Source organism: Misgurnus anguillicaudatus, chromosome 10, assembly GCF_027580225.2.
Source record: "Misgurnus anguillicaudatus chromosome 10, ASM2758022v2, whole genome shotgun sequence".
Taxonomy (NCBI): Eukaryota; Metazoa; Chordata; class Actinopteri; order Cypriniformes; family Cobitidae; genus Misgurnus; species Misgurnus anguillicaudatus.
The window spans coordinates 20852801-20879837 of record NC_073346.2 but is presented as its reverse complement, the minus strand read 5'-3'; the positions used below and the strand labels follow the sequence as shown (position 1 = coordinate 20879837).

The window sequence follows — 27037 nt, the reverse complement described above, 5'->3', positions numbered from 1 at the left end:
AGAAAACTTCACGACACAACTAGAAAGTGAGAAATCTCGGAAATGAGAGGAAACTAAAGATAACAGGACTCGAACAGTCACATAAGTTATCACAAGATGTTCTGTTTCGCGTTATCTGTTAAAGATAGAGGAGATAGAGGAACAGAAACTTACAGCAACACAAAAACAAGAACACAGAGATAAAGGAAAAACAATAGAAATGTGTCGTTTTATAAAGTTGACACAAATAATACACACTCAAACAGTTCATCTACACAACCTGTCAAGCTTTCATTAGGCACTGAGACATAAAAGCTTGGATAAAATTTATGCAAAGGAATACCTGGGGCTTACATTAAGCTAACTCCATCTCGTAAGGTAATCAGGCAGAACAAGAAACAAAGAAAGAAACACGAAACCGCCTCAAAGCTGAACAAATGTGCCATCCCATAATACACACATGAGACTCATCAAAACACAGGATGTTTGTGTGTGTGTCAAAGTGTTTGCTAACAGACGCAGGTGGTGAAAGTGTGTGTATATTTATGTGTCTAGGAGAATGATAACAAGAAGAGAACCATATCTTTAGACTGTCCCTTGACACTGTGCATGGGTGAGAAGATGCCATGTTATTTGCATGTGTGTGTGTGTGTGCGTGTGTGTACCATAATTCCTGTGAGCAGACACACTCCCTTGCCACAGTAGGTGTGAGGCACCATATCTCCGTATCCAATTGAAAGGAAGGTTATAGAGATATGGCACATGGCACCCAAAAAATTACTGGTCACATCCTGAGCATCATGGTACCTGAGAAAGTGAAAAGATTTGACACAGTGAATGTAAAGGTATGGAGGAACAATAACAAGAAATGAAAATGCAAAACCATTTATCACATCTAACAGTCATCAGAAAGTTTGTGGGGTAAGTTGTCACACTGTTCTTAACTCACTAGAGGCTCTATCTCAAAAATCAAATAGCCACTTTGTGTGACGACGACTTTTATAGTCAACTTCGTGTTCACATGTGGTAAAGATCGCGCTAATCTGACATTAGCCTTTTTTTTGTTGCTTAAAAAGTAAAAAAAACAACAGTTTACAGTTCATTGCCTCGGATCAAAACCTATATGACCTTTGAGCACATTTCAGAAAATGAGATCCCCCTATAGGGACCTGTACATAAGAAAACTTTAGAACTCCTTAAGTTCCTGTAATGGCATATGCAGTATTAGTAAAGTGATGTACAACGTTACACAACTTTTTTTATATTTTATTAAAGAAACATAAAAAATTATGAATGTTGCATTGGTGTGTTTGGAGTATAAACAGCAATGTGTCAATTTTAGGAGGATCCATTGAGTGAAATTTAATATACAGTGGCAAGAAAAAGTGAATTGATGAACTTTATAAAGTGACTTGCCATAAAATTTGATCTGATCCTCATCTATGTCACAACAATAAACAAACACAATGTTTATGAGCTGATAACACACAAATAATTCTAGTTTCTTGTGTCTTTTTTAAAAACACCAATTAAACATTCACAGTGCTGGAGGAAAATGTAAGTGAACCTGATTTGGCAGCAATTACTTTAAGCAATCGTAATTGCTTTACAAAACCACTTCAACTCAGATATATTTGTAGGATGTCTGGTGTGAAGCGCTCTGTTGAGGTCATTCCACAGGTTAAGGTCTTGGATTTAGGCCACTCCAAATGGCACATTTTGTTTTTCTTTAGCCAGTCTGTGGTGGATTTACTTCGATGCTTAAGGTCATTGTCATGCTACATCAACCACCTTCTACTGAGCTTCAACTGGCGGACAGCCACCCTGACATTATCCTGCAGGATATTTTATTAAACTTGGGAAATCATTTTCCCTCGATGATGGTAAGTGGTCCAGGCCCTGAGGCAGCAAAGCATGCCCAAACAAGATGTTCCCTCCACCATACTTCACTGTTGGTAAGCTGTGCCCTTTTTGTGGCATAGTATTTTTCCCAAACAATTAGACTTTTGCTGTATCAGTCCATATTTTCCCAGTAGGACTTGGGTTTGCCAAGGTGCTCTTTTGCAAACTTTAGGCTGACAGCAATGTGTTTTGGAAGAGCAGCGTAGTGGACCCACTACATAGTGTTCTGTGATAGCCTTTTCAAAGACTTACAAATGGTAGACTCATGAACAGCAATGTTAGCAAGTTCCTATAATGTCTTCAAGCCTTTAGCTGTTACTTGGGGGTTCGTGTGCAGATACTTCTAAGAAGGGTAGCTACAGTATTAAACTGTCTCCATTTATAGACAATTTGTCGACTGATGGATATCTGAACATTTTGATATTGTTTTGTATCCCTTTTCAGCCTTTTCAACTTGGATATCTTTAGAGAGCTCCTTCTTGCGAGGTATGGTTCATAAGAGCTGATGCTTCTTAAGGAGAGCAATCTTAAAATGTTTGAGTGTCCTTATATCAAGTTAAGTAGCACTAAATCACACCTTTGAATTCATTATATTAAATGTACTTCCGTTTGCCAGCTTCTGACACAACTGAACTTTCAATAAAGTAATTAGTCTATGGGTTCACCTACAATTTCCTTTAGCACTGTGAATGTTTAATGGGTGTTTTCTAAAAAGACACAAGAAACTAGAATTATTTGTGTGTTATCAGCTTATACACATTGTGTTTGTCTGTTGTTGTGACCTAGATGAGGACCAGATCACTGTTTTCTCAGATGATAACATGTTTGTCCTGTCGCGGCTACCATAGCTTTTCTATGTGCATTGGTAGGGAGGGGTGAGCGGTGGACTGAACCACAGACTTTAAAAAAAGATGGACGACGCCGTTCGCTCTCTTCCATTGGTGAAAAGTGAAGCCGCCAATGTCCCGATACAGTGCTGACATCTTGGGTCTTGAGTCTATGCAGTAGCGATTTTGGGACCAGTCCTGTGCAGTAGTGAGCAGGATGTAAAGCCGCTAAAAATAGGCCCCGCCCTCGCTCTTGCAGAATGCGCATATCACCGCTATCAATCTTGATGTTGCACCATCGTTTTTATAGCAAGTTACTAACTAAAACAAACTTATTTTAAAAGCAAACACTTAAATTTTTATTCAGTGTGATAAAAACTACAATAAATGACAAAAACTGGCTTAAAAAAAAGATAATTGAAGTGTAATTTCATTTTTTAGTTGGTTTCAAGTCCCATTGAATAAGATGGGGAATCGGGGGTTTATGACCTATACTAGGACCAGTCACTTGGGGTGATCGAGACGTTTTGGCTTCACTTTTCAGGGCTTGTGTGGCACGCTTGGACTGAACCATTACTTGCAATTCGCAACCCCACCACCAGATGCTGCTAAAATCACACAGTGCACCTTTAATGAGGTTTGGCAAAAAAAAATGATACATAACTTTAATGTTTATAAAGACATAACCCATGCCAATGATTACAAAATATCACCATAAAAGCTAAACAGATAAAGTAGTAGTCAATGTATGCTTTGTAACCTGTGAGCTTATTGTTTTTCTGTGCATTTTTTGTATTTTCAAAAACAAAACAAAAATTCCCTAAGAATCCATGGTTTGCTAATTTGCCAAAATATTTTGCCCAATAAATACCTTAAACCTTTTCTCCATTTTGTTCCAAACATCTCATATTTTGATGATTTCATCTTACTTGATAAGGCATTAAAAGCAAATATTGCACAATATTACCTCTTTTTTGGCAGCTCTTGTATTAGGAACCATTTTAAAATTTTAGATCATATTCAGGATTTCCTATTTTCTGAAAAACACAGTTTAAAAAAATAGGTTTATCTTAACTGGTTGATTTAAAACCCACTGTGTAAGTGCTGGGCTGTGTAAGAGCATCACACAGCCTGCAGGGAGACGCCTCTTCTGGAAAGGACCTCGCGATGATGACTTTGAATGTGGTGCATAAAAATAGAGCAGATCCCTGCAGGCTCATGTCACATAGGTGCTGCCCTGATCGGACGAGGCAATTGAAATGCGCAGACCGTCGCTACAGTCATGCTGCTAACAGAACAATCATCGCAATGGAAGTTACCGATCGGGGAAAACCCTTAATATTTCACACCACGTCCCCCCAACCTGAAACACATTTAGAGTTTGTAACCATGACAACACGCCTGGTAGATTCTCAAACACCTACTCATCGACCCGAGGGCCTAGTTTATACTGCAACCCTTTTAAGATGCATGGGAAATCTGTTGATGAAAGTGGTGCCTGAGCTACATTCAAGAGTGTCTGAACAGAGAAAAAAACTCAAGGGTGTGAATGAAAGTGGAGAAAAAACATGGCAGGCGTCTTAGTTTTTTTTTAATTCTCTCCGCTCTTCCCTGCAGAATAGGTGATGTGTAGAGAGGGCTTTTGCACAACTCGTCTCGTGTGTTATCATCCGGGTGCTGCCACTTATTGGTGAGAAATCAGGTGATTCCTCATTAAACGTACCCTTGACACTTGACAATGTCTAGACAGAAAGTCGCAGTTCCAAACACAACGAATCATTTGTTCATTCTCTCTCACCTCTCACACACTCTTACAGTCCAAGCAGCGATGATCCACAGGGAGATACTGAAGACCAGCAGCACCGTACCCGGGCATATGGTCATCAAAGTCTTCATCACAAACCGTGTGTTAAAGTGCACCTGCAGACAGGACAAATAACAACCACCAGTGCATCAATCAAACAAATATTGCACTTTATAATGCTTACATTTTACATTTAATGAATTACTTTAGTCAGGATTTCTAACTTGTGCAGCTATTCTACTACAATATAAGTTTATTTCTTAAGATAAACCAACAAGCAGAGCTGTTGAAGTGAATAAATGCACGATTTAGGCTTTATAGGTCAGCACTGATAAATGAAGGTTTGTGGTTTTGTGGTTCAGTCCCATTTGTGTTTATCTCAGCATGCATAATTAATATGGTTGCACTGTTTAACTGCTTATTGTGGATTTTGTTTACTTTGTCACTTTTAATATTAACCAGTAACTTTAGTACTAACTCAGTAGTAACATTTTCAAAACCCTTTTTAAGCTGAATAAAGAAATCATCTTACAAATACTTGGGGGGGTCTAAATCTATTTCTTGCATTCTGACTTATTAACTAGGGGTGTCACGGTTCTCCAAATCCTTGATTTGATTACATTTTGATTCTGAGGTCACAATTCAATTATCGATTTTTACTGTTTTTTGAAAGCACAAAAAAATTCTATGCCATTTTTAGACTAGACTTTTATGAAATATAATATTTGAACTTGAACCCAGAGATGCCCTGCCATGTTAGTCGTGCTGCCAGTGGAAAAATATGGTAAACGTACCTGATAAAACGAAACTTCCTGTCAGATGAACATCGGTGTCAGTACTTTGCACCTTAAATACGTGCTTTTAATACCGTCAGACGAGATTGTGAGACTATATCCCAATGAGTTATGTTTAAATGCTGTTTTTTAAATGTCTTAAGCAACTGAAATTAGTTGTTCTGAAAGTTAAACGGATCTCAGTTCAGAAAAACGACACGTCTTTTTTTCCCTCTTGGCAAGCAGACCGGACGTGACATGGCAGCATCGGCAAAATCGTGACACCCTTATTATTAACATAGTTAAAGAGTTGGATTGCTCATGCTAAACATATGCAAAGTGTCAAAAAGACACATGACGGGGTATTTCTGTGCCGAATGCACTTCGGCAAGGTTCATAAAAGTTTCTGAACATTTTTTCGAACATGAATGATTCATACGTAACAATCTTGCTTTATTTCATTTATGGGCAATTTCAGTGCAGGAAGTGGAAGTCCTTATATGGGCACTTTAACCGGAATAGTGCACGCATACCAAGAGCTGACACGAAATCAAAGTCACCAGAGAAGTGTGTTTTTGTTTGTGAGGGAAATTTAAAGGTGCAGTCTGTAATTTTTAGAATGATCTCTTGACAGAAATGGAAAATAATACACAAAACTATATTATCAGGGGTGTATAAAGACCTTTCATAATGAACCATTATGTGTTTATTACCTTGGAACGAGACCTTTTTATCTACATACACAGAGGGTCCCCTTACATGGAAGTCGCCATTTTGTGCCGGCATTTTTCTACAGAAGCCCTTAACGGATAATTTTTTTACTAAGTTGTCTCCGACGATTACATGTTTTTCCGGGGCCGGCTACCATAGCTTCTCTGTGTGTTTCAAAAGCGAGGGGTGAGCAGTGGACTAAGCTGTTGGTTGCAATTCGCAACCTCACCACTAGATGCTGCTAAAATGTACACACTAGTGATGGTCGTTTTCGAAGCACTGCTTCATGAGGCTTCGAAACATTTACGAATCTTTTGTTTCGAATCAGTGGTTCGGAGAGTGTTTTAAACTGGCCCAAGTCATGTGATTTTAGCAAACGAGGCTTCATTACGTCATAATCCGATGGTTCACCACTAGGGGGAGTTGATCACATGACCAGTGTCTAATATGTTTTGGTGAACTCGGGTTTTATTATAAAAGTTCATAAAACATTTATACTTCTGACTAATAACACTGCCATTTTGTCTATTTATTATTTATAGACAGATTTGATGACAAAAATGTGCATAATTAAAAGGGTAGTTAGTTTTAATGATTTGTTCGCCCTAAATAAAACTAAAAACACATAATACACTTTTAACTATGTCTTAATTAAGTTAAATAATTTTTAAACACATTTTAATAAAAATCTTGCTATTATTTTGTAAAAAAAAGTGTAAAATGTTTGGCCATATCTGCTTTACACTATTTTGACCAGCAGGGGTCACCGGTGTGTGTGGTGTTTCGAACTGCTTCGAAAAACTGAATCAATTTTCGAAGCAATTGGTTCAATTGATTCTAAGCTTCGAAAAGCTTCGTTTCTCCTATCACTAGTACACACTGCACCTTTAAGCTTGCTTAGCTTCCTAATGAACCCGTCATTATGGAAACAATAGATAGTGTCTGTTTATCTGGGATAGCAGCAAAGTTGTACATGTATTTGTTTAAGGCAGGATTTCGTTAAAATGGGCTGGTCCCAACTGGGTCATGAGTCGCAGGCAGTGGCGTTGACTTATTTTTCGAGGGCGCACAATGTATGTAGCCAGTCATGTGTGTGGATGGTCATTTCAAAATATGTTTAGCGCTTCATGTCAACCATGTGCATCATGCTTCTTGTCAAAATAAGTGCCTGCTGTACATGCATTTGTACAGGGTTTATGGTAAAAGTGACGCTCGCTCGCGTAATCAGAGTTTAGTGTTAAGTAAGTGTCTTGTGCAATTTGTGAATGTGATCGTCTCTTTTATCCAGTCGCGGCCAGTGACTTCTTTTTCGATGTTTTTTGCACGTTGAGTGATCCTATGTGCATCATGTGTCTTGTCAAAATAAGTGCCTGCTGCAGACGCGTCTAAAGGGTTTATGATAAAAGAGACGCTCGCGTTTGCCAGATACTCGCATAATCTCATGCATAATCCGAATTCACTGTTAAATGAGTGACTTGCGTGTATTTTGTGAAAGTGAGCGTCTCTTTTATCATTAACGGTTTTGACGCGTGTGCAGCAGGCACTTATTTTGACAAAACACGTGATGCACATGGTTCACATGACACAACAAACACATACTTTACAACAAACACATACAAAACACGAGCAACACACATGACACTACGAACACTTATTTTGAATTTGTGCCCCTCAGATGAGCAGTCACAAGCCTCCACTGCTTTTATCATAAACCGTTTCAATGGGTGTGGAGCAGGCACTTATTTTGAAAAGATGCATGATGCACATCCCTACTGAAAAATCCAGCTAAGACCAGCATAAGCTGGTGAGCTGGTTTTAGCTGGTCCCCAGCTTGGTTTTAGCTGGTTTTGCTGGTGTAGGAAGCTGGTTTTGCTGGTGTAGCAAGCTGGTCTAGGTGTGTTTTGGTCACATTTTAAGCTGGTCTAGCTGGGCTTAGCTGGTCATGCTGGAATACCAGCTGGCCCACCAGCATGACCAGCTTTGTCAGGCTGGGAGGACCAGCATAAACCACCTTAAACCAGCAAAAACCAGCTACCAGCTTATGCTGGTTTTAGCTGGATTTTTCAGTAGGGATGGTTCGCATAACACAAAGAACACATATTTTGTAATGACGAGCAACACACATGACACTCCAAACACATATTTTGATTTGCGCCCCTCGGAAGAGAAGTAACCAGCCCCCACTGGTCGCAGATGGTAAGTAAAACTGCATAAAATGTCTGTGTTTTGTTGGTAATCATCGCAGAAGTGCATATAATGTAAACGACATAAACATGTATGGAATAAGTTGTCCAAAGATAGTGGGAAATGTTTGTTTGCGGTATGCTTCCAGGGGCTTATTTTTTGGGGGGGAAAGTATAAAACTAAAGACTCTTCGGAGATATGAAGGATGCAACGCTACTCTTTAGGTACTCAAGATTAACATGAGATTAGCAAAAACATTGTGTGTTATGTCACCTTTAAAATACATAGGTGGCAACTTGACATTTTAAGTTCACTCAGGACATTTAATAAGTAAATGAATTTAACTTATCAATATCAATATATAGTTATATAGAATTAATGTTCTTTATTGAAATGTCACATAAAGGGCAATTCGGTAGAAGAAAGAAAGATTTCTGACCTAAGACAGACCACGTGATCATTAATAGGAAAACAGAACATGAGAGCAAAGAGAATTAGCATTTACATCTCTTTGAAACAAGGGCTTCTCTCAAAGGACAAAGTGATTACCCTCTCCAATCAGCCATTCAAATTAAAGTACATCTGGACCGCTTTTCCGACCATCTAGGATGAAGTTTAAATATCAAACACTGACAGCCAGTCATTTGTCAAATTCTCTTAAGGCACAAGGCAGGTAAGAGATTCACAATATTTACAGACATCAATCAGCCATCTAAAAACTTGAGATAAACCTGTTAAAAAACAATCATCAATCATAAAATCGATTAAAGCGAAAACGTTATCTCAGATAAACACTAAACTATGAAGCAAAGAGGATGCAAAAATCAGACCATGCTCATGTCCCTGACCTTATACTGAAACTACATCATAGCTTTAAAGCCCTTAAACTATCAGCAAACCTGACAGGTTCATCTTTCTTAGAGACACTTAAACAATACAAAAACAACTCTTCCTTGTACAGAGAAAACCACAGTCTCCCATGATTGACCTCATAAAATCAGACTGTACTGCTCTCTTAGCTACGGCTACACTATGTATTTCTCAAGCTGGTGGGCTTTAGAGGATCAGGTTTGGAAGAAAAGTCATTTTAAAAACAATTCAGTTAAATACAAGAAATCATTATAAAGAAAAACCACACTTGCACATATCTACTAGTACTAGTACTAATACTAATACTGCACACCCTAAACCCTCAGGTTAAGTATGAATTCACTAAGCTGCTCATTTGCATGGGCTGCAAATATAGTATTAACACCCAATACTTTTAGGAATTAAGCAAACGCAGCCCCAAAATCTCAATTTGCAGGCTGCTAATTGTGTACTTCGAGTAGTGTACATGCTAGGGAGTGTAGCTCCATCACGGCTCTTTAAAATGCTGAAAGCGTGCTCGACGCCACGTACACCACACTTATGGATGAGTGCCCGGTTAAAATGCTGTTCATCATTTGATGAATCACTCCTGTCATGATCAATAGATAAATGTATCTGACATCTGTTTGATATAAATTCCAATTAATTTCCAAAAGTGGTAACAGGGAGACTTTCAATATTACACGTAATCTTCTTAGTGAGAGGTGTCTGCTATTACAACAATGATAGCGACTCTTTGCAGTGCAGGGCTATTTAAGCTCATTTACACCTGGATGGTGAATAAGACACAGGTTGCACTAGAATGCCACGGGTTGCAATGATTAACCACTCAGTTTTGACCCATAGATTGCTTTCAGTTTGACCTCTGACCTTGTTGAGTGCCCCTATGCTGCGGGAGGAGGCATCGGTGAAGAGCTTGCTGTGTAGTAGCATGACTCGGGCGATGAGGTAGAGTCTAAGGAACATGGGCACAGACAGCACCATGTCTAGATCCGCCTCCGCCTGCGAGGGAGCGTAGGAGAAGGCCAGCCGCGCCCGCCACATGAATTTGAAGTCGCCCGGCACCGGGTGAACCGCCGAAACGATCAGCTCCAGAGCGATGAGCAGGACGCGCTCCATGGTCATGGCGATCCGCCAGTCGTCCGCACCATTGTCGATGACAAAAAGCTAAAGGGGGGAAAGAACGAGAAACTTTAACAATGCAAACGAAATGGAATTTTTAAAGCAAAATTTTTATTTAGTCCTTCAATGGAGATAATCTCACATGGATGCGGTGCACGGTGCGGAAAACATGGACAGAATCACGGAACTCAAACATAAAAATGGAATTTACTGTATAATGCGGAATGTCATTGAATTTTCAGATGCTTGTAAACGTGGTTTCGGTAATCTGCAAATAAAATGTCAGAAATGTGCCAAAACATTTTACTTTTGTGATCATAGATTGTTGACAGAAAATGTAATGAATGTAACTACGGTTGTAGTACATCGTGATTACAGTGACAGCCAAAATACATTAGCCTATGTAATTTTAAATAAACTTTCAATAGACTGTATTAAATTGTATTCTTTTAATGTTTTCAGTTGATACAATATGATTTTGGATTATTAAAATTTAATTTAAAGGCGCTCTACGCGAATCTGTGTGGCGTTACTTTTTGTTGATGTTTGAACTGTTTTCAAACAAACGGAGCGTAGCTAACTCCTCCCCCTCCCTTCTGTGCTTTCATGAACGCGCCTAACCCTCACCCCCAAATCCTTCTTGTCGTTTATTGGCTGGAACACTGTGTTATCGTTTCTGATGGTAGGTTTGGCCACTTTGTTAATATTGCAGTTTGTGGAGCCTGGGCTGTCTACAGAGATCGCTTTTTTACAGTTTGATCAGTGGACAGGCAGCAAGCAGATAGTGAGGAGATGTTTGCTGTATGTAACAAAAAAAACACTGAATAGTAAAGGTTTACAATAAGTTTTGAAACACCTGGTATTGTGTGACATATCCTAGTGACTCCTTTGTTTAATTTCCTCCAGCAAAAAAAAAAGAATATTTTTGAATAATATGTTCCTCTGGCACCAAAATAAACTGTTACATGTTAAAAAATCCTCTGCCTTGTACAACACACTTTCTGATGCCTTTTCTATCAGCTACAGTTGCAGCCATTTCAAGCACAAAATGATTTAAGACAAGCTTTTTCCTGTGTTAAATAATGGCGCAAAAAACAGTAATATCACACACAAACATTAGTAAATCGCATTGCATTAATCATTGAAATAATCTTCCTCCCATAAATTTCGCATCTGAAAGGGAAACTCCTAGAAATGCATGTGCAATAAGTCAGTGGTAAAAATAACTAGAAAACACCTTTTCAGTGCTAATTATCCACTGCGCGTCTTTAGTAAATCCTGACAAATCTGGCCTTATCATGGGTACACACCAAAAGATTTTTTACAATGTAATAGATTTAACCGTTTTGCTCATATAGTGTGTGGTGTGCCATGATGTGTTAAGCCCGGGATACACTGCATGATTATTGGCTGTCCCAGACGAAAGATTGCCATCGTGAAACAATCGTCGCGATTTCTGTGATCGTGGCTCTTTATTGGTGGTCCTATGTCGTACAATGAGAGAGGTTCAAAGACGGCCGTTTTCCCGGTCTTGCATCCAAAGATAGCCTACGATACTTTTCTGACAGTGTCAGAAATTCGGCATTATCACCGCACAGTGTGTTTGCTGCTACGACCTGCGCGCTGGTATTTGTTTACCACTAGTGCATGCTGTTGACATTGCGCTTATGTGTGACGCAGGCGCCGAAGCTTCCGTGTCATCATCGTACAGTCGTACCCGAGTTTAACGATCCATGTCGCACAGTGTGATAAGGTAATGATCTTACAGGAGTGCAAAAATCCTTCAGTGTATTCCGGGCTGAAAAGACAGCACATCACACAAAAAGATTTTCAGCCAGAGACTCGACTGTGAACACAGGAAATCTCACGGAGATCACGCAATGTCTCTTGCAGCCAAACGTGACTTCACAGTAAACAAACATGGTGAACAACGGGTATAAGAAATGATATAAAATGTGCTATTGAACATCTCTGATGTCTATCTCACTTTGGACTGTGCCTGCTGTGCCATGACTGTATTGTTATGGTTTCGTCTTCCATCATCTCGCTTTCTGATTGTATATTGTTTCGTTTCACGTGATAATCTCAAGAGCGTACGCGCACTTGTCTTCGGGGTTCCGCAGAAAATTTGTTAGTTAAGGTGGTAGGGTTGGGCGAGTGGGTGGGGCAGAGGACGTGGCAATCAAAGGGGCGGGGCGTATGCGTCATGATGAAAATTAAAATATTTTTATTTAAAACACTCTAATTTTGAAGAAACTGAACACATACTAGATTATTAATGAATAAAATGTTTTTACCAGATACCTCTAATGGGAATAGCTGCGTGATGAAGTGAAACTAAAGGGTTAATAAACACAAACAAAAGCAAAATGTTGTAGAACGTCAGGCGTATGATGATAGATGGCGCAAAAATTTTAAAAACTGCTTATTTCCCATTATTAATTACATTATCTTAAAGGAGTGTAACTACTGTAGCATGTAAATAACGCATATAAATAAAGTGAGCAAGAGCGCTCAACATTTATATCTAATCAACAGGCACGTGAAACCTAGCTAGCAGTTTGCTCAAACAACAAAATCACCAGCTAACTTACTTTAAATTTGCAAGAACTATAGACTAATACAATAAAAGGCTTAAATAAACCCAAAACATAAGTCCACTTACAGTTCTCACGGACACGCGTTTTATTATCTGGCTTTCCTCCAGACATGACGGACCACGTCTTTATCTCATTTCGGCCGTGTAGCACGCATGCACGCTCACGGTGTGAAGCGTGTCCGCGCTATACTCCGAGTTGTTTTATCAACTGGCTAGTTATCCTCCAGACAGTGACGGTCCGGACCACGTCTTTCTCATTTCGGCCGTGTGGTCCGCGTCCCCGCTCGCGGTGTGAAGCGCATATGCGCTATTCTCCGAGATGCACTTGAAGGCCTTTTGTGCAGCGAATGTTTTTTTTTTTTTTGGGATGACGTAGTTAAGGCGGTAGGGTTTCCAAACCCTGGTTCCCCCCACACATCAGGATTTCTGATCGTAAATATCAAACATGTTTACATCGGGGCGGCTCCGACGTTCTTCCAATCAGGTTCGGACACTCTTAACACACCTCACACCAAGGGAAAATCTGATAAAATTATCTGTACAAGCATCAAGATAATCGGGACATTGCTAGGATTGTCGGAAGGGGGGGAATCGACCGGAAATCAGCCCGATTATCTTTTGGCGTGTACCCAGCATAAATGTGCAAGGTTTCTGTTAGTGACGAATTTTTGAATGACAAACATTCAGTGTGCAAACATGTTTAGTGTTAATGTAAGTGTTAGGACTGAGCACTGTCCTCATCAATTCTTGCACTGAAATCCATTTGTCACTTTCAAGTCTTTGCAGCATGGCTCGAATCAAAGAAAGATCTTCAGAGCAAATGAAACTCTGCATCCCACATAAAACCTGCATGTCATCGAGTTTAACCACATTTTAGGAGTAACCATTCATCACACATCTAATCAAAAACTTCAATTATGAATTAATAATTCACGTAGCTCATTATATCAACTAAAAAATAGACTGGCTGTGAGAAACAATGTTTCCTCAGGAGCAGCACAGGAGGCTAAATGAAGGGGGGAACAGATTGATAAACCCCACGATGAGAACATGCTTAAATAGTAATGTTATCCTGCCAGGAAAGCCAAACAGATAGAGCAATAAGCAAACAGAATTCAGTTGGCATAATGAGCAGTGACAGTTATATGATTCTCTCTCTCTCTTGCAACTTCATGTCAGACGGTATAACAGCAGCGTCTAAGGACGAAACGGGAAGCTAATTGTACCGTTGGCGGTGTTAGATGGGTTTCACGTTAATTGTAAGTGTTAGCTTTGCGAGTTTTATTTAATTTATACGCAGAAAGCAACCAGGGTTTTCCCCACTGAGACACACACACACACACACATAGACACCCACACACCGAATAGCTGAAGATTATTATATGGGAATCCTAGAAACTCATGAATGAAGTTATATTGCTGTGGAAATATATATGCCATACTGTATGTCTGTTCGCAGTGCAACAGGTCTTCCTACCATCCAATGAAAATTAATATATTTCCTCTACATGAATGCCCTGATACAGGCAGTCTGTTTGACAAAACATGTTGCTCAGCCCATGTGTGTGTGTCTAAGGGCATGGTGTATGTCGTATGGCAGTAAACTGTGCATGTTTTTTTTTTCTGGAAAAGCCAGCCTCGTCATGGTGACTGTTGCCTAGGCAACAACATCAAAGACCAGCCAAGCTTAATTAGGATCCCCTGGTGAGAGAAAGAGAGAATGACTGTATGTTTGTGTGTGCATGTGTGCGAGAGAGAGAGAGAGAACATAGAAAAGAGGTGGAAGAGAGTGAAAGAGAGAGAGAATGAATGCAAAGGAGAAATACTCATGTGTGGGTGGTTGCATGAAGACTGAAAGAGAATGTGTGAATATGTGCGGCATGTGAATCTGTAAGGTTGGGTGTATGACTTGAGTATTGGACTGGAATTTTGTTAATGCCAATTTTTTGTGTCAGAAAAATGTGTCATTAATCATCCAGCCAAATTTGAATGACAAAATAAACCGCAAAGTAAATAAAGTTATTAAAATTGGCTGGATTCTCTGCTCTGTTGGGGGCGTGTCCGCTGTCTGCGCTGTAACCACACCCACTCACGGGAAAGCTGGCATCTTTTAAAGAGTAACTAAACCCTAATCCAACTTTTTTTAGTTAATGATCTTTAAGAATGATGCTTTATTAGCGCTGTTCATTGATTTTAGTAAGTTTTTTGACATTTGGATATAAAGTGTTTCAATACTACAATATATGGTGTAAAAACGTCTGAGTGCTGCCCTCTTCAGGTTGAACGGTGGCTACTGCAGTTGAATTTTCCTATTGGATGTTGGGTCCAAAAAAGAACTCGTGGCGTAAGCAGGTTCAAGCTCACCACGCCCTTGTTACGATCTCACCACACACTTGGTACGAGCTTAGTTCGTCCCCTCTATCTCCGTTGGGATTTGCCCACTTTTCTTGCATTTTTCAAATATTGCCAGTGGGTGGAGTCAGGCTCTGACCAGGGGTTTAGTTACGCTTTAAATACCGCTACAACCTAACTAGATGTTCGCAATGGTGTTAGGGGCGGGGCCATGCTCTGTGGCTTCAGTGAATCATTGAGCCACCATTTTAGCCCTCCCAAATAATCCTGAACACAAAATTGGAGATTTGATTGTTGCCCCTGGCAACTGAACAAGTTTCATCTCTTGTATCACTTTGTGGTCACATAATAAATTTAAACTCAAATTAATAATTCATATATATTTATTTATTTAATAAGTGGTCATATAATAAATAGGACAATGTTCAGTCAGCTGGGTATTTTCACAAAATAAACCCTTTCAGACTGACAACTGACCTACTCTATCTAGATTTATTTTGCAATAATGATTATGCTGAATGTATATTAGCCTCTACATATTTCATGAAAATCTTTATTCACATTAAACTTATGGTTCATATCTCCGCAAGCTGTGGTTTTATGATACTGTAATCATGGGATTGCTCCATCATAACCGTGCACTTCGATGAAATCTTACTTTTCCTCTGTCATCATCTCTCCCATTCCTCCTCCACACATTACCCCTAATTCATCTCTCCTCAACCCCCCCACGCCCCATACTGTCGTTTTTTTTCCAGACCGAATTGCCACCAGGATATGCTGAATAATTAAATTCCATTAGTGAAGGTAATCTGTCAACATGAGTGACTGGACCGAGCCGCCTCCCTTAGCCCATAAGAGAGAAAGAAGACAAGAGATGTAGAGAAAACCCAGAACATCCCAACAAATGATGACCGGAGCAAATTAGGAAACATAAAAAAGGATTAATCGAAGAACACAGTAAGAAATGAAAGTTTAAAGTCATGGATGGGGGAGTCCAGTACAGAAAAATACCAAATAGGACAAGACAAGTGTTAAACAAGGATATGCTCTTTTCCCAAAACTGTACTCAATATTTGTGACCCTGTCTGTAAAATCTAGGCTAAGTCTCATAATCTAATTCAAAATTTAATTGCACATCGATTTCAATCTTTGACATGACCTTACTCAGTCAATCTTAAAGATATCAAGGTTATGTTTTCACAGAATGTTTACGTTATATAGGGTCATTTTTAATCAGTAGTGATAAACCTTCATTTTTGTATTACCTGTCTGATTTATTTGATTTGGTCAAATATTTTTTGTATAAAAGACAGCAAAACTGATGATTTGATCTCCTGGCAAATGTGCAAGTTTTAAGTCTTACTTTGTGGCCTCTTCTCAGATAGTAATTTTTTACTTCAAATCAATATTTAACGTCCATTTATTTATTTATTCACCAAGTAGCGGTATATAATGGTTAGGATTACAGAAGCACTGATATATCGACCAATAGTTGGTATTGGATGATTAAAAAGAAAATACACTTCCTATAAATCAAAGGAGAACAGGAAAAGGCAATGAACTTGATCTCTGTATATAGAAAAGGTAAAGAAACATCACTAAAATGTTTAATATTAAACATTTGATTTTTACCGTTTTGGAATCCATTCAGTCGATCTCCGGGTCTGGGGGCACCACTTTTAGCATAGCTTAGCATAATACATTGAATCTGATTAGACCATTAGCATCATGCTAAAAATAACCAAAGAGTTTTAATATTTTACCTATTTCAAACTTGACTCTTCTGTAGTTACATTGTGTACTAAAACCGACAGAAAATGAAATGTTGAGATTTTCTAGGGAGATATGGCTAGGAACTACACTCTCATTCTGGCGTAATAATCAAGGACTTTGCTGCCATAACATGTCTGCAGGAGGCGCAATGATTTTACACAGCAGACAAAAATAGTTCCCTTAGTAACTTTCAATGAGATGGTCCTCACTGCAGAACATGACATCCAGGGGGCGAGGTTGGATCTAGGTCCAACTCCTCCCACTTTATATACTTTGCTCCACCAAATAAACCAATATATTTGCGTTGTTGCAGCAGTTGCAACCGTTGTGTGGTCGCTAACGTTGCTTTGATCAATTTAAGTGTACGTTTGATTAATAATATAGTTGAGAAAGATTCATAATTTAGGAAGTCATGATCACAGTTAGGTGTAAGGGGAGGTAAGGGACACATTCCCGACAGGGTGATATGACTGAAGGGATTTATTTGCGACCCGGTTGGCTGTACATTATCCAACTTATTACACGCTATTCCTATATGAATAAATATAAAAATACAATTTTATTTGATATCCTTTATTAGCACATTTGTAAGAAAACTATACTTTCTGCGAGGGAAACCTGTTTCCTAATGGCTGTAAGCAAAGACACTTTAAAACAAGTTCAAAGTCAATACAAGATAAACATTCGATTTCTTAATTCATAAATAACATGCAAATTTATACTGTATACATTCATAGGTATTAAACTGCGCATGGTAAGATTAATCATAGTACTGAATTGTTTTACCTTACATTTCACCTTAAAAGCACTACTTTTATTGTAGTCATAAGTAAAGTTTGTTTTTCTGTCAAAAGTATAAATTAATTAAGTTACGACTCAATGCGAAAATGTTAACACAACAAACAGTGTATGACGTGTCTTGTGGTAAAACTGCCAACCAATCAAACTGCAGTGGGAAGAGATCTCTGGACCTGGATCCAGGATGGATCTGAATCCAACCCCGCCCCCTGGATGTCGTGTTCTGCAGTGAGGCGCTACTGCTTTCAATGGCAGGAGACTATTTTCGGGCAATGCGTAATATCACTACGTCTGCTGCAGCCACGTTACAGCAGCAAAGTGATTATTACACCAGAATGAGAGTATTCAGTAGTTCCTAGCCATATCTGCCTAAAATTGCAACTTTTAATTTTCTGTCGGACTTAGTACACGATGTAACTACAGAAGAGTCAAGTTTTAAATAGTAAAAATATTGAAACTCTTAGTTTATTTTGTAGCGCGATGCTAATGGTCTAATCCGATTCAATGGATTATGCTAAGCTATGCTATGGTGCGGTTTCACGGACAGGTTTTAGGTTAATCCAGGACTAGGCCGTATTAAAGGAACAGTATGTAGGATTGTGGCCTAAATTGGTATTGCAATCACAAAACTTGTGGCTAAAACTGGTACTGCAATCACACAACTGGTGGCCAATACACAAAATGACAACATAAACATCCGTTGAGGGCTGCAACTCCACTTTTTAAATGACAATATCCTGGGCAGACCACTGTTGTCAGTGATATAAGTATTTGAAATGAAAATGATTTCTTAATGTCTAGTGACATATCAGGGCCATTTTATGATTAATTGATATACATTTCTTACATACTGTTCCTTTAACATTAGGTCATTTAAGAAGTTTTTACAAACATACCTTAAAAAAAAAACTACATGTGTGCATCTTAAGACAAAACAATGTCAACGAAGTATGTTAAAATTAAACAGGACAAGGTGTTTTTTTGTTTTTTTATTAAAGCAGCTCAAACATGCATTTTAGTCTCGGACTAGGGTAAGTCCTGTCCAGGAAACCACCCCTAAAAGTGGTACCGCCACACCAGGAGATCAGCTGAATGAATTTCAAAATGGTAAAAATCAAATGTTTAACTCAATGGGAAGCTGGAAAATTTGCATATTTTCAAAAAAGTGGAGTGTCCCTTTAATGTTTGCTCAATATAAATGTAAATGGATAACATTTAGATAATGTAATCTTCAGAATTTAGTTAATGCAAGTTAATATAACAACCAAACTATGGGAATCGGTATCAGTCTGAATAATCGACTATCTGTGAAAATTATTAATATTGGTGTCTCATCTATAATACCTATAAAAACACTTACACACATGCTAATTCAGATCAGAACACTTTCCCACAATACAAGACAGCCACAGAAAATAAAGAGAACAGCAAGCAGCGCTAATCAACTCAGATTAGCGGTGATACATGACTAAAATACCTATGACCACTCTCTACACTGTGAGATACAAACAACAGTCAAACACAAATGTATATATTTAAAAAATAGACATGTGTGTGTTTGTAATATATAAGATAAATATATATAATAAGAGAAATCTGTCAGTTGTCTCTAAAACCACAATCAGTGAGATCTGCTGTCAATTCAAACTTTCACTTTCTAAAATAAATACATTTATATACACCCTGAATCTCTCTGTCTCTCTATCTCTCTTTCACACACAAACATCTCCCATGTGTGTCACCAGTAGCATAAACAGCAGGAAATCCCTTTAGCTTCCACCCAGCGGCAACTCACACACAGTAACACTAAGCAATGAGATGTGCTGTGAAACTACGTGTGCAATGTTCTGGAGATGTTTTCCCATCATTCTGTTGTCAGTATCAAACATACTCTGATCGAGAGTTTACTACAGTTAATATGGATTAACTGTGCAGTTAAGCATCACCTGTACATTACCACCTAAATCTCAAGAGCATGGGAGCTGTAATAAGGAGAAACCTCATACCTTCTCCAGAAACCTATCATGATCTCTTTTGCATTTGCATAAACGTCAAACTAATCAAAGCTTCGTTCTATAAAAATTTTGCACTTCTCTCTTACATAAATGCCTCATTATAAGCTGGTAGTTGAGAATTATTTTGGCTTTATTATGTTTTTTAGATTCAAAATGATGTATTTATAAAGAAAACCTCCTGGAGGGTGACTATTTCTGCAACTAGTCAAGGCATCTGCATGTTACATGTTAAGTCTCCAGGGAAAACAGCTTCTGAAGCTTATCATAAAAACCACTCAAGCAAAGCGTTTCCAGAATCAGTCCAGCCTTCAACTAAAGATAATTATAAAATTGGCTTCAAGTAATGCTAGTGATTCACCAAATTCTTTAATGGTTCTTAGCAGAAGTCACACAGCCATAAATCATCTTTTAATGTGGCTCTACAGGAGCCAAGCCTTATACAAACTTTAGCTTAAGGATGAAGCTTGTTGGCACGTGGTGGGAAATGCACTTACATTAACATTAACATGCATTTGAGTACAAACTTTACCTTAGCGGGCCTTTCAGAGATATTAGCACCCTGATAAACACACAACACTGTATCTGCAAGCACACACCTTCTTAAAAGTAAAGTTTCCTAACTGTGCGTGCACACCGCCAGCCGGTCATCATTTGCATAAAGTTAAACTGTTCTCAACTTTATCGCAAAGCTGGACACGCCCACTTCCTGTTGCCAACGGTCGCTGTCCCTCGTGACACGGGAAATCACCAAGCTTCCATTAAAATAAATGAGATCGGGGTGCTCCCCCAAAATCTATTAAAATGATCTCACTTCACACTGTACCTAAAGATGGAGAATGAGCCTGGAAAGCTTTGCGTTGCATGGTGTTACAAGTAAGTTGCAGTGTTTAGTCATGGGTCAAAATCTCTGCGAGTCATACTCATCAGACCCCTTAAACTGAAAACCCAAAACTTAGAACAAAACTACATGTCTGTTTAAAAGAGCCTGAGATGAACAATTCACAAACCCGCAGAGGGGCAACAGAATGTTAAATGAGTGTAAAAATATAACAAAACAAAGAGAGACAGAGCAACACAACATGAAATCAAGAGGGTAATAGACAGAGGGGGGGGGGGGTAAAGAGGAAAACATGAATTGATTTGAGTAGGAGTGAGCGAGAACAAGAGAGAAAGAGAGAGAGAGAGAGAGAGAGAGAGAGAGAGAGAGAGAGAGAGAGAGAGAGAGAGAGAGAGAGAGAGAGAGAGGTATTCAAGGCTTGTGCGTGTACACCTGTTATGTACAGTGATCATGCCAATAAAGTACTTTGCAACTGAAAATTTCATATAAAAAAAAGAAAATACATGCACCTATGTACTGATCACATAATAACAGGGATGTGCGTTGATTTTAAATTGGTCTTAGGGTGCGTCTCATTTCTCTGTCTTAACCCTTCCCCTTACCCCTTCCCCTAGGTTTTGCGCGTTCATGTGAGGCGAAGTGGTGTCTCAATTCTCAGTTTTATCAAGGGCTAGGGCCAAGGCGTAGGGATACATAGCCCTTAAAACAAAGTGTGATAAGGACCACACTTGAAAGAGAGGGGTAAACGTTATCTCAGGAGAGCCAGCATCAAGATGTTTTATGGTTGAACGTCGAACTGTCAAGGAGTCGCACAAATAAAAGTAATGTTATTTTCTGCAGTTTAATTGAGATTATATTATGACACTCCTGTTTTATGATACTTTTAATACAATTTTCAAGCAGTTTTAATTGTAATGTTTTTGTTTTGAATCGCTAGTTAAGGCGCTAGCTAGCAGCTAAGTTATGCGCTATTGCTTAAGCTCAGCTCAAGCAATCGATACCACAACCTGAGACGACGGCATCTTCTTTGTTTATGTCAATGCGTGTCTGTTTACGTAGCAGCCAGTTGGCGGCAAGGGAAGGTGACGCAAACGGTAATTGAGTGGTGTCTCATTTTTTAAACGAACAATCTGTCTTACCCCAGAGAAATGAGATTGGCCCTTATTCTATGTTCACTTTAAATAAAGTAAGATTAACCTCAATTTCAGTATAAACCATTCAATTTTAAAGTCATTAAAGTCGCCATGAAAATAAAACTAAAAACTGCAATTTATTTTGGAATATTGTGGTATTTTTTACAAATGACTTATCTGTGACTGTGAGCTTCGTTATTTAAAAAAAATGTATGTGCCTCATAATCATTTTAAAGTTTAAATGTTTTTAACTCGATGCGGTGCGGATGCGCCTGGAAAAAACAAGCATGTCGCACCACGTCGCTTCCATTATGAGCATGCATACTGCGCACCTACATGATGTAACGAACTTGAGCACACAAGAGACGCGAAATGTGAATCACCCCTAAGAAAACACCCTTGCATAAACGTTAACTATAGTATTTATTTGTGTGAACAAGAGGCAGAACAATGCCGTAATGGACGTGTGTCATCACAACAAGAAGTTATGGTTCAGCTATACAGGGATTTAAACGCAGATCAACATTCACAACAAGAAATGTCTGCATGCGGGTGGTCTCCAGAGAGAGAAATCACAGATAATTAGCAAACTTCAGACACTGGAAAAAAACTACAAAATGCAGGACTTTAAATACATTATGTGTCTTTATGGGATCTTTTCGGTACTGTATGTGTGTGAATGCACACAGAAAATGTAATGCATAGGTAATATAATACAATATATAGTGTTATAAATCTACATACATTTAAAAAAAAATGAAAATATAAAAGACTTTGGAGGATTTACGATGCTGATGACAGTTGTAATCAAAGTCTTGTGAAGAGTTATAGTATGAAACATTAAGCCTGAATATAAACAAACGCAGGCACAGATCAATCGAAACGATCAATCAATACCAGCTAATCTGAAGAACTCCCATACTTTAGACCGTTCGGCCTTTAAAAAACTTTTGCAAACTAACTCGTTTGGCATTGCACTCAACACGGTTCATCCATTATCTTTGAAAACTGGCAGACTGTTGGAGACGGCAGGAAACGGATGTTCTTTTAATGTGAGAACAAAATTTAAAAGGTAAAATAATGGAATCAATTTAAAATATTAATGTTGACTAATTATCAGCGTTGACCCAGTCGATTGTATCAACCAATCGCGACAGCTCTATGCATGCTAAATGCTGTATAACCGCCAATTATGCATTTGTCCACTTGTGTTGCCATAGTTTCTACAACCGGAAACTGAGGATAGCACACATCCCAGAGCTATGGCTAGACTTTCACTGACAGCCCAAATTTTGCCTTGTTTAAACCGAGAGGCAATCTTCCGAAATCTCCCATTCTCGGATATCTGCGAGTGATGCACGGTGACGCGCGGCCAAGATGGCGACGGCAGGAACCGCCTACTTTAAGCTTCAAAAACGATCTTCGGAAACCTATGGGTGATGTCATGGACACTACGTCCATCTATTTTTACAGTCTATGGTTTTAGCTATCCCTTGCTGGGACATTAAGTCACTAAAAGTGCAACAATTACAAGGGAGACAAAAGACTTGCCATTATAAAAAACAAGAATTTCTTTGGATGTACAAACTTTTGGGATTTTGTAGATACACAAATGCATTAAATATATCACACTGTGCATGTGGTTTTTCGATATTTTCTTACAAAAATCTTACATATTGTGGCCTTAACATTGTCAGTTTCATACCTTTTTCAGAGCCTCTCTCCATTCTGTGAGCTGGTTTTCAAGTCGTGCATGTGTTTCTGCCTGTTTCTTTTGATAATGCAGCGAGTTTTTCAAACTGTATTCATTGATAAAAGGGCACACATGCTCCTTTTCAAAGTATATGTCAAACATTTACAAAATGAGTCAGTGTTTTGGACGCACACAGCCCTAAAAATATCCGCTAAATGTCTCAAAGACGCCTGTGCTTACAAAGGAGAAAGGACGGCGAGATTCAGGGGAGCTTTGTGGCTTGTATGTGTGTTCGTGTATAGCATGCAGAAAAACAGTACACTGCTGTAAGTGCCATTCCAGTGTCAACACTTCTATTAGAATAATGCTAATGAGGAGATGAGTTTGCTGCCCTTGCTGAGGGCAACAGCCTGAAACAACATTACTCATCTCTTCATTACACTATAATAAATATGGTTGTTTGGGACTGGTTAAAACATCAAAGACAAAATAAGTAGAAAGCACTTGAAAAAAGCAAACTACAGAAACTTTTTAATGTGTTGTAACTAGCTTGAAGCAGCCATTTACAGTTTTAGGTCTCAGTAGGGTTACTAATTTAATGCATTGATATAAAATACTGTGTGATATAATAAGTAATCTTAAATATTTTATATATGTGAGTGTATGTTTACCTGCACCTCTCGAGCATGGTAAGCGATGATTAGTCCGAGAAGAATGACGGTGGAAAGGCTTATAAGACACTTCAATGCCAAAGAATACATGGAGCTCTGTAAAAAAAACACACCAAATGATCTTAGCACACACACACATCGGGTTAAACATTACACTGAGCTTTAAAACCACATTATGCACACCATACCAGTGGTATACCACTAATCCTGCCCACAATAATGATGTGATGCACAAGCATTTAAATCCGAAGTGCATTTATATCACACTAATGCTATTTCAGCAATTTCGCCACAAAACTTGTGCTTGCCCGTACGTCATCTTTTAATGCTGAGCTACACCTATACACATTTTCTGTCCACTGTGAATCTACATCTCAGCCATCGAAGATTTTTTTTTTTTATAAAAATTAGTTTTATTATAAAGTCTAAACCTGTATATGTACTTTAGACGTTACATTTATGAAGTGGAAATGCTTATTCTTCTTAATACACAGACATATTTAAATATGATATAACTGGCTTTGAAGACACCTGTATAGACTCTGACCCTATGGCACCTTGGAGCCTAGATATCAAGGTCATACATACGCATGCACGTACGCACTCACTTACACACACGCATGCACACACACACACTCTCACAAACACACACTTACATAAACTCCCCCATGAAAAGCTAAAGTTTTAAATGATTTCCTGGCTAAGCATCAGTGCTGTCCAGCTGAATTGCAGACATTATTAGATTGGCCACCCATTGTCTAATTTAAAGTTTCGTAGTGGAAGCATTATTCTTCACAGACAGACAATTGCGTCCAGGGGTCTCTCACCCAAAAACCTACACATACCTATACAGTGCCTCTAAATGGAGCAAATGCAAACTATAGCAATCCTGAGGCTCATCAATACAAATTTTTGTGCTTTTATTACTTCCATCGACAATCTTCATTTGTGAGTGGTGGAAAGAGCTCAGTGATACTTTTTAGTCCTTAAAGGGACAGTTGACTAAATATGTAAATTCTGTCATGATTTATGCTCATGTTGTTCCAAATCTGCATGTCTTTCTTATGTGGAACACAAAAGGAGATGTTATGCAGATTGGTTAAAGGCCAACAGTCTGATATTAGAAATGTAAAGCATTGATGTATCACATACAGTGATGAAAAATAAGTATTTGAACACCCTGCTATTTTGCAAGTTCTCCCACTTAGAAATCATGAAGGGGTCTGAAATTGTCATCGTAGGTGCATGTCCACTGTGAGAGACATAATCTAAAAAAATCCAGAAATCACAATGTATGATTTTTTTAACTATTTATTTGTATGATACATACATGATATTTGTATGTATTTGAACACCTGAGCAAGTCAATGTTAATATTTGGTACAGTAGCCTTTGCTTGCAATTACAGAGGTCAAATGTTTTCTGTAATCTTTCCCCAGGTTTGCACACACTGCAGGAGGGATTTTGGCCCACTCCTCAACACAGATCTTCTCTAGATCAGTCAGGTTTCTGGCCTGTCGCTGAGAAACACAGAGTTTGAGCTCCCTCCAAAGATTCTCTATTGGGTTTAGGTCTGGAGACTGGCTAGGCCACACCTGAACCTTGATATGCTTCTTACAGAGCCACTTCTTGGTTATCCTGGCTGTGTGCTTCGGGTCATTGTCATGTTGGAAGACCCAGCCTCGACCCATCTTCAACGCTGTAATTGAGGGAAGGAGGTTGTTCCCCAAAATCTCGCAATACATCGCCCCGGTCATCCTCTCCTTAATACAGTGCAGTCGCCCTGTCCCATGTGCAGAAAAACACCACCAAAGCTTCACAGTAGGGATGGTGTTCTTGAGGTGGTACTTATCATTCTTCTTCCTCCAAACACATGTGGAATTATGACCAAAAAGTTATATTTTGGTTTCAGCTGACCACATGACTTTCTCCCATGAGTCCTCTGGATCATCCAAATGGTCATTGGCAAACTTAAGAAGGGCCTGGACATATGCTGGTTTTAGCAGGGGAACCTTCCGTGTCATGCATGATTTAAACCATGACGTCTTAGTGTATTACCAACAGTAACCTTGAAAACGGTGGTCCCAGATCTTTTCAGGTCATTGACCAGCTCCTCCCGTGTAGTTCTGGGCTGATTTCTCACCTTTCTTAGGATCATTGAGACCCCACGAGGTGAGATCTTGCATGGAGCCCCAGTCCAATGGAGATTGACAGTCATGTTTTAGCTTCTCTAGTGTCTTTGGACAGCTCTTTGGTCTTGGCCATGTTTGTAGTTGGATTCTTACTGATTGTATTGGGTGGACAGGTGTCTTTATGCAGCAAACGACCTCAAACAGGTGCATCTAATTTAGGATAATAAATGGAGTGGAGGTGGACATTTTAAAGGCAGACTAACAGGTCTTTGAGGGTCAGAATTCTAGCTGATAGACAGGTGTTCAAATACTTATTTGCAGCTGTATCATACAAATAAAGAGTTAAAAAATCATACATTGTGATTTCTGGATTTTTTTATGTTTTGTCTCTCACAGTGGACATGCACCTACGATGACAATTTCAGACCCCTCCATGATTTCTAAGTGGGAGAACCTGCAAAATAGCAGGGTGTTCAAATACTTATTTTCCTCACTGTATCATATGATTTAGCCCTAGGGATTATAAAACAGTTCTCATTTGATATAAACTCTTTCCCCGCTATTGACGAGTTAACTGGTCAATTAAGAGAAAACCCTTTCCTGCCAATGACGAGTATTTCCGGCGTTCCGTAATACAGCTATTATCCACCAGTTGGCTCAAAATTTGGTGTTTTTGAAGAAACATACCCCATATTTGAGAGGTGATAAAAAGAAAACTAATGAAGGTAGGATGAAATGTTTTTCTGTTTGTTTGAAAGCAGGGTCTGTTCTTTCATTTGATATATTGTATGTTTATATACTTATTTTTATTATTTTCTGGAAGGCATTAAACATTTGTGAAAACCATGAAAAATACTG

At 38.8% G+C, this 27037-nt stretch overlaps 1 protein-coding gene across 4 annotated transcripts in view; it reads right to left on the bottom strand.

Moving 5' to 3' along the window:
- Positions 1–27037, bottom strand: part of kcnn3 (potassium intermediate/small conductance calcium-activated channel, subfamily N, member 3) — an 85210-nt gene that overhangs the window by 27036 nt on the left and 31137 nt on the right. For all 4 annotated transcript variants that reach the window (XM_055209952.2, XM_055209950.2, XM_073872089.1 and 1 more), the window contains 4 exons: positions 24048–24143; positions 9921–10217; positions 4507–4628; positions 645–786 (listed from right to left, as the gene is read on the bottom strand). In XM_055209952.2, the coding sequence (XP_055065927.2) occupies positions 645–786; positions 4507–4628; positions 9921–10217; positions 24048–24143 (657 nt within the window). The remainder of the gene's footprint in view (positions 1–644; positions 787–4506; positions 4629–9920; positions 10218–24047; positions 24144–27037) is intronic.